This window comes from Asparagus officinalis, chromosome 8 (assembly GCF_001876935.1).
Source record: "Asparagus officinalis chromosome 8, Aspof.V1, whole genome shotgun sequence".
In the NCBI taxonomy this organism is placed as follows: Eukaryota; Viridiplantae; Streptophyta; class Magnoliopsida; order Asparagales; family Asparagaceae; genus Asparagus; species Asparagus officinalis.
Window position 1 is genome coordinate 117,893,112 of NC_033801.1, and position 8,410 is coordinate 117,901,521.

The 8,410-nt window shown below is 35.5% G+C and overlaps 1 protein-coding gene across 1 annotated transcript; it reads left to right on the forward strand.

Moving 5' to 3' along the window:
- LOC109822137 (probable mediator of RNA polymerase II transcription subunit 26b) lies at positions 1,609–6,500 on the forward strand. The gene is made up of 10 exons (XM_020388299.1): positions 1,609–1,812; positions 2,384–2,839; positions 3,488–3,556; positions 3,710–3,792; positions 4,752–4,804; positions 4,890–5,020; positions 5,134–5,161; positions 5,249–5,673; positions 5,755–5,845; positions 6,120–6,500. The coding sequence occupies exons 2-10, from the start codon at positions 2,384–2,386 to the stop codon at positions 6,242–6,244; spliced, it is 1,461 nt and encodes a 486-aa protein (XP_020243888.1). The 5' UTR covers positions 1,609–1,812; the 3' UTR covers positions 6,245–6,500.

The window sequence follows — 8,410 nt, forward strand, 5'->3', positions numbered from 1 at the left end:
ATTTTTTTATTTTCACAAACTTTGATAGCCACGTGACCACGTCCATATGAGTTCAGATAAGAACAGGCAAAGAAAATTGGTCCCTACATGTTCATTGCGCACGTGCCAAACACGTACAAGTCAACAAAAATTCTATCACCCCCCCCCCCCCCCCCTCAAAATTCTGCGTTCAGGATAATATTATTTGTCGGGATGAGACGTTGGAAAGAATACTGTCAACAGCCCCTATCTTTATATACATAGCAAAATGGATGTAAACAGTGAACACACGGGCATCGAATATATAAAATTAAATTAAATTGCAACTTATCTGAATACATCTCACAATTGAAATTATCTTGATCTTTAGATTAATATATTTGAGGTAAATTTTCAACATCCATATTCTATCATTTTTTTCATACATGCTAGAGATATGGACGAACTTTCATCTAAGAAATCTATTATATTTATAACATGTTTTCTATCTCACACACGCATATTTTACTTATGTCCTCTTTTTTATAGGCTTAATTACACTTACATATCTTATACTTTTCATTACTTTGCACTTATGTAATTGCATTAGTTTTTGGCAGCAGTTATACACCCATAGCTATTAAAACTTGCACTTACATACATCTACGTATTTTTACAGTATTTTTATATCTTAAAGCTTTTTAAACTGACACTTAATAACTTAGTTATTCAAACTTAAGATATTAAAGTGCAAGCTTTATATACTTAATGGTATTTGAGCGTTAATTTTAAAAAAAAATTAAGGTATTTAAGTACAAGTTTTAAAAATGTTAGGGTATATAAATACTATAAAAAATAAGCGAGAATATACAGATGAATGTTTTAAAAACTTTAAACCATGTAAGTGTTGTCAAAAACAAGTGGGAGTATATAAGTGCAACATATATGGGAAACTACAATTAAGCCTTCTTTATACCTGTACATGCTTTAGGTATAATCTTATGCGATTACGGCAGATATTAATTATGTGTTTTACCTTATAGCCTTATAGAATCGTTTTTGTATTCTTAATGGTAAACGGACAAGTCTGCCCCTAATGGAATATCGTTGACATCTGTAAATGATAAACGAAAATAGAAAAGTAAGCAAGGAGAAAAAAGAATACATAGAAAAAGAGAAAATAAATCATGGAAAATAAAATGAAATGCCACACAGCTAATTATCAACTAAGTTAATGATTAAAAAAATTATCAACTAAGTTTCTAAATTTTGCACCCAACTACAACTATTTTATTAGCAGCGTTGTTTTTTGGCTCGTGCTTTAACGCGCGAGCCAACTCGCACAGGAACAGGAGTGATCCCCACTGTACCAGTTCCTGTGCGAGTTGCCTCGCGCGTTGTCTGTGCGAGTTGCCTCGCACATTAAAGCGCGAGCCAAAAAGTGTTTTCGTTTTATTAGTACACATCCTGCATCTAACACCGATTCGTTTGCAGTAGCATTCAGGGTATAGTTGTCTTTTCCAATTCATCACAAAATTCTTGTCGTATTTATTACATGACGTGGACAAATCGACAAAGAACCCACCACCGCAGCATCTCGACGCCGATTGTCCATCGATTGATCGGCGATTTTTGGGCGCGAGGTTGGGCGGTGGAAAATTAAATGTAACCCCTCTGACATTTCGAAAATTGCGCAGCTGCCCCTATCCGAATTTTTTTAGTTTTTACATTTTGAACGTTTCAAAGAATTTGGCGTTTAATAGCGTATCCCCTCACTCTATCTTCTCCGATGACATCCGTAGCCTTTGTCGGCATCGACGATATAAGGCAACGCGTGTCCTCCCTCAAATTTTAGTAAGTATTTGGGAATCGAAACCCTAACCCTAACTTTATGTACAAAATTATTGAAGCCAAAGGGTTGATTGTAAAAAATAATCCTTAATATCCCCTTTTTAGATCTACCATCTAATTGTTTTAGTTTGACTGTCTTTCCCAATTTATATAATTTGAATTTGATCTCTTGGAATTGAGAGGTAAAGGGCAGATATTTTCTTTCAGTCTACCGACGATCCTTTTCCCCCAGATTAAGAGAACCCCGTTGAATTGATCGGTCAAACTATTTGAAGTTTATTTCAAACTCTGAACTTGTTTTTGTTTTGTTTTGTTTTTTTTTTGGTTTTTTTTTTTTGGAATTGGATTGAGTTGTTGAGTTCTAATTCTGAAAAAAAAACCCTAGTTGGATTGACTTGTCAAATGATCGGAATCCTGAATGAAGATTTTAACTTGGGTTGTTGTTGGTCTTTAGTGATCAATTTCTGAAACCCCCATTTGAATTCTTCAGTCAAACGATCAGAATTCTAAATAGTTTTCTTTTCCTAAATCAATATTGATCAGAAATCTGACCTTGAAGTTCTTTGGTGAACAGATGGCCGAAAGCTACTCATCATCATCGCTTGATTACTGGAGAAAGTTCTTCAATTGCGCAAATGCCGACATCTTTCAAGTGATCAAGTATGCTATCCTTGTTGCTTCGGCCGATTGCCCCACTGAGTTCTTATCATGGCGCGATCAGATAACAGAGATTCTATACACTTGCTGGAGAATTCAGTACTCTAGTGACCGGGCTGAGTTACAGACTCCTGAAGGTGGAGTTGAAGATGATGAAGAGAGCGAGGAAACTCAGAAGGAAAGTAAGGAAAGCAAGGGTAGTAGCAGTGAGGAGAATGAACCAACTATGAGTAATGATCAGAGCATCAGTGATAGAGGGCAGTATTCAAAGCTTGATGAGTTTGAGGCTCTGACTGATGAGATTGAGGAGGAACAGCAGACTGTTGGTGAGGTGTTGAGGATCAAAGAGGTGCTCACTAACTGGAAAGAAGAGGTAAATGCTTGATGGATTAACTTGAATTATTGAATATTTCATTGTTAGGTAGTTTGTTTGAATTGCTTTCTAAAATAGTTTGTTGAATGGGAGTTAATACCACCGCAGGTTGTGTATTCGCTGATATATGTGTGTTCAATTGCCTTTTTCTGCATAAGGCTAATGACTATCAAAATGTCGTTGAGTTTATGATCGAACTCCGTCATTGTTTCATGTGCGGAGAGTAGAAATCCTTTGTATGATGCTGTAGTTGATATATTCTGCTGTTTTGGCCTGTTCAAAAATGAACTAAATCACAAACCATAGGTGATTGTGACTGCATGCTAATTTCACTTTAGATTTCAAAATATAGTGTATCTTCGAAAATATGTTATTGTATCTTTGGAAATATATCTTTAATGTATCTTTCACTATCAGATGCATGTTGTTTGCTTTCTCAAAAGTTTTTCAAAGTCAAGCATCTGGAGGATACTTTTTCCTGCTTTGACTATTTAGAGATCCATTGTGTTTTTTCATAGTTAGGCTATGAGTAGATGATAAGTTTGTTTCTAACTGAAAGTTCTGAGGTTGTATTTTGGTATTGGGATTGTGTATTGCATAGTTCATTAAGGTACTGATTGAGCATTCTCTATGGCTTTATTTTTGCAGTCTGAGAAAGTTCTATCTGAGTCACTAAGGCGGCTGCAATTGATGGAGCTCTCAGTGGAGACCCTTGGTGTATGATTCCATATAACGTTTCAAAGTTTTTGATTTCCTTTACTGCTAAGCATGCACGGAGTTGATGCTTATTGACTATTATTGACTCCAATTTCATTCTATATTGGGAAAAACATTAATGTTTCTTATTGGATTATTATCTGTGGTCCTTAGGCTACAGATATTGGAAGGGTTGTCAATGGTCTGGACAAGCACAAATCGAAATCGATTCAGCAACTTGCTCAGACCCTTGTCAAGTGAGTTTTATAATGTCTTACTTAAAATTATGAAAAAGTTAATGAAGTCGGCTCAAATAACAAAACTGATATAGTTCTAGTTTTCTGTCATCATGACTGGTTTATATTTCTTAAGTTTTGAGACTGGATTTCTTTTCTTATGTTAAATAAGATACCTGCTACATTTATGTGTCCTTGTTTATTCTTAATATATTCCTTTTTCATTGATATCTGTGTTATGTCTTCATTTCCTTGTTATTGCATTTTTATTATACTAGATAATCACATCTTGATTATCTAGTGTAGTAAGACAACTTTTCTCATGTCTCCTTGAACTTGCTTCTAGCATTATATAATGGTCCGGGTAATACTTGAACAAGCCTTTTCCAGTTTCTTCTCTGTTCGATATGCATTAACCTAACATCTAATTTAACTCAAGATAACAATGAAAAAGCTTTCAGCTTTTGATATCACTGTTTATCACCATCTAGTGTCCTCTGTATATTTAAAGCTTTGCTCAGCAGTGGAATTTCCATTATTCTCACTGCAGTATGAAATAAAACTGATGCAATGTTAACCGGAACTGTATTAAGATGCGCAAATGAAACTAATCAATGGTTCTTACTAGTTCTTAAAGTCTAAGTAAAAAGTTTGTAGGATAAGTTTTAGTTAGTCTGACCTAGAAATTCCTACACTTTAAAATAAAGCATGGACGCGAATGTGGAGCTCGATGGTCAGTTAGCTACCCTTGAATTGACAATATATAGCTAAGGATGGCAGATTGATTGAGCATACTCGTACCGTGACTCGCTACGTACCGCGTACTGTGTAACTATGAATTGAATAATAAAACATGAAGCGGAAAAGATTATATCAAGTAGTAAGCAATTGATATTTAGGCGATGTGGATTTGTCTTAAGGAAAAAAAGTAGGAAGCAATTGATATTCCAAGTGGCTTACTTTTATCATTTGGTTTATAGGGGTTGGAAACTTCTCGCTGAGGAGTGGGTTACTGCTGCTACAGTTTCTCAAGGTGAAGATAATATCTGATACAACCTTAGAAACATCAAAGTTTCTATTTGTTGTTTATGAAATTAATTTTATGTTATTGTTTGCAGAATCACGCCCTGTTTCTGTTGATTCCTCTCCTGCCATAGAAGAGTCTTTGCTCCCTTCAGAGCTTGATTTTCCTCCATTAGATATGGGAGCTCTCCTAGCTACACAAACTGCATCCTTTGAGTTCTCAAAGGTAGTTACATATGCATTTAGCCTTCTAATACTTCACAGGTGTAGACAATACATTCAATAGTAACTGACTTTTTTTTTCTCTTTTGATTTTCTTTCAACCAACCAATTTAAAAGATCTTTGACGGAATGGATGAAGATGGAAGTGAGCATCCTCATTTTTATTCTCACTTTTCATTTCCAAACTTTTTAATTTCCATCTCTTTATCTAATATGTGGGATAATCTTGCAGACATTACAAGCAATGGAGACAAAAAGAATGGAAGAAAACCTCGAGAGAAAAGCAATAATTTAACAAAGAAAGACAATACAGAGATCAGGAGTCAAGAAATCCCGGGAGTCCCAAAGCCCACATATACAACCCTTAAGGCATCAAAATCTAAAGATATCCCAAGTCCTCTGATACCCAAAAGATCTTCGCCAAAAGATACCACTTGCAAGAATATCGAGCAAAGGCAAAGGACACATGAACATTCTAGAGATATCAGAAGGCAAGAGACTGGGCCTAGGACTCCGAACCCTAGTGATGTTGTTTGTAAGACATCAAAACCCCAGGATACCTCGAACACTTCAGCGAGAGCCACTGCAAATAGGAGCACCCAGCAGAGGCAAAAAACTTCTGGGGCTCCATTAAAACCTTGCCCCTCGAGGAAAGATGTAAACATGACAGTGAATCATTGAAATCTCATTACCTTATATAAATGGCTGTGGTCTCATAAATTCATGTGTTTATTCTAGGTATCGAAGGAGACTGAGGAATTATCATATCGAGCTAAGTTGGAGGTTGCCAAGAGGAAACTTCAAGATCGGTATCAAGAAGCAAAGGATGGTATGTTAAATTCTTTTTAGGGTAAATTTCGCAAAACCCCTTGATCTTTGGAGGGTTTTGCAAAATAACCCGCTTAAAGTTTATAAATCGTAGAAACCCTCTCGAGCTTTCAAAATTATTAGTATTAGAAATTCTCATAAGCAGGTTAATGGGTTGAGTAAAAAGTCCAAACTACCCTTTACTTTTTTGCCTACCCTTGCGCGAAAAGGATGATATAGTAGATACCGATGCAATTTGATGCCACTAATGATCTTGAGCATACTTTTTGATGCAGCAAAGAGGCAGCGGACGATACAAGTGATGGAGCTGAAAGATCTGCCAAGGCAAAGCGCGAATAATCAGCAGCCTGTATTGAAGCGTGGAAACTATTTCAATAGAGGTGTTAACAGAAAATCTTAGATAAACATAATATCCTGTAATTTTTGCGTTAATTCAACCCCAAAGACCGGTTTGGTCAATTGAGAAAGGATTATATCGAAAAATATACCGAAGAAGCCAAAGTTCGCCCAAAGGAGTTTTGCTTCAGTTTTTGAATTAACAGTTCTCAAAAGTACACCGAAGAGGCCAAAGTTCGATGTAATGTTACATGTATATATATGATCCAATGTTGTCAATCCATTCCTTGTTTATTTCCAAGTGAATATGATCTACTGAAGTTTTGAGACTTTTTACCCGTGGTGATTGCGACTCCTGCTGCCATTTCATGCTTAAATGCCTTGGTTAATATCTCAAAAACTTTAACTATTCCAACAAGAGTTTGCAGCGATTTGGGTCCTGTTAACAACCATTTTAGTCACTATACAGGTAGTATTGATCTATCAAGATGATTGAAAATAAATATTAAGTATAGCTAAGGATCATTTTACGTGCAATATCTTCTGTTTGGAGCGATTTGATTCTTGACAAGTAACATAAAAGATCTATGGTTGTAAACCAAGGGATGACAAACATTAAAACGTTCACTAAAAAAGTATTTCAGTTAGTTTATGATACAGCAAATAGATTCTGTTAGCTATAATATGTTATATTAACCTAAAATTTCTTAACGGTCGCTTATTATTCTCATGACACCTTTATCTTCTTCGCCTAGATCTCGTGTCCCAAATGTGTAGCCATTGCATGAAGAGACTAACAGAAATTGCGTGAAAGGAATGGTTTGGTAGAAAAAGGTGTTAAATGAGTTGGACCGGGAGAGTGTTGGATGTAGAGGTGCAATGGACCGAATACGGCTCACATATAATACTTAGGACAAATTTTCAAAACCAACCTATTTGGACTTTTATTCTCAAAAAAAGACCTGTTTCACATTTATTTAGAGAAACCGACATGGTTTCAGCCTCAGCGCTGAAACCAGGTCGGTTTTTGAAAAAAACTCTCCGAAACTTCACGGGAGTTGAACTCCCGTGAAGTTTTTTGAACTACGAAACTTCACGAGAGTTCAACTCCCGTGAAGTTTCGGAGAGTTTTTTTCAAAAACCGACCTGGTTTCAGCGCTGAGGCTGAGACCAGGTCGGTTTCTCTAAATAAATGTGAAACAGGTCTTTTTTTGGGAATAAAAGTCCAAATAGGTTGGTTTTGAAAATTTGTCCATAATACTTATCATATTCATACTATTTGCCAATTATAAATATATATTCAGATACAAATATGTCTGGATTAAAAAAATTCTTATGCATATCTGCTAAAATCGAAAACAAATACAGATATATATGTGGATAGAAAATAGATATTAGAAAACAGATATAGCTCGAGTGATGTGAGAGAGTTTATTAATATGTTAGTTATACATGAAAAGCTAAGATTTGATCTGTTAATCATTAAAACTAACCTAAAATCTATTAATCTAAGTATTAAAATACTTGAACCCGCATGATTAACATGTATTCGGTTTTTGTAGATACGGATCCAAATACTTCACCACATGTCTATATCCACAATCATATCCTAAATGGATATAAATATTTAGTAACCTTATACGTATCCATTACGTGGACATGCATGGATATTTTTGCACCCCTATACAGTTGGTTGTCTGACGAAAGGAAAGTTGAGTTACTAAGGGCCTGTTTGTTTGCACTGAAGTAACTCTGAAGTAGCAGAAGTAGAGGAAATAGAGGCTATTTTTGCTACTTCCATATAAAAAATATTGTTTGTTTCTCCGTAAAAGCTACTTCCGCTACTTCCTTAAAAGCTGATGTGTCATCTAGTTGGCATCTCTATTTCCTTAAAATTTTTCAAAAAATTATATTGTGTCTTAGGTGCATGAGATCGCCTTGGATATCTGTGGAGTGGTTGAGGTTCTTCTAGTATAACTGAATTTGCTGGTTCCACTAATTTATCAGTAATATTTTATATCTCTGAAATTTCTTCCAGTTCTACCATGCTCCCACTAATTTCTTTTTCAAGAAATTCCTTCTCTAAGAAGGTGGCATGCCGAGAAACAATTATCTTTTGTTCATCGATGTGGTAGAATTGATATCCAATGGAATTCCTTGGATATCCTACAAATTTGCATAATACTGAGCGTGCCTCTAACTTTTTGGGATCTTGCTTCTTTACATAAGC

Coding starts and splice junctions, on each gene's coding strand:
- LOC109822137 (XM_020388299.1), top strand. CDS start 2,384: ATGGCCGAAAGCTACTCATCATCATCGCTTGATTACTGGAGAAAGTTC. Junction 5,162..5,248: donor CGGAATGGATGAAGATGGAA/GTGAGCATCCTC, acceptor ATAATCTTGCAG/ACATTACAAGCAATGGAGAC. Junction 5,846..6,119: donor GTATCAAGAAGCAAAGGATG/GTATGTTAAATT, acceptor TTTTTGATGCAG/CAAAGAGGCAGCGGACGATA.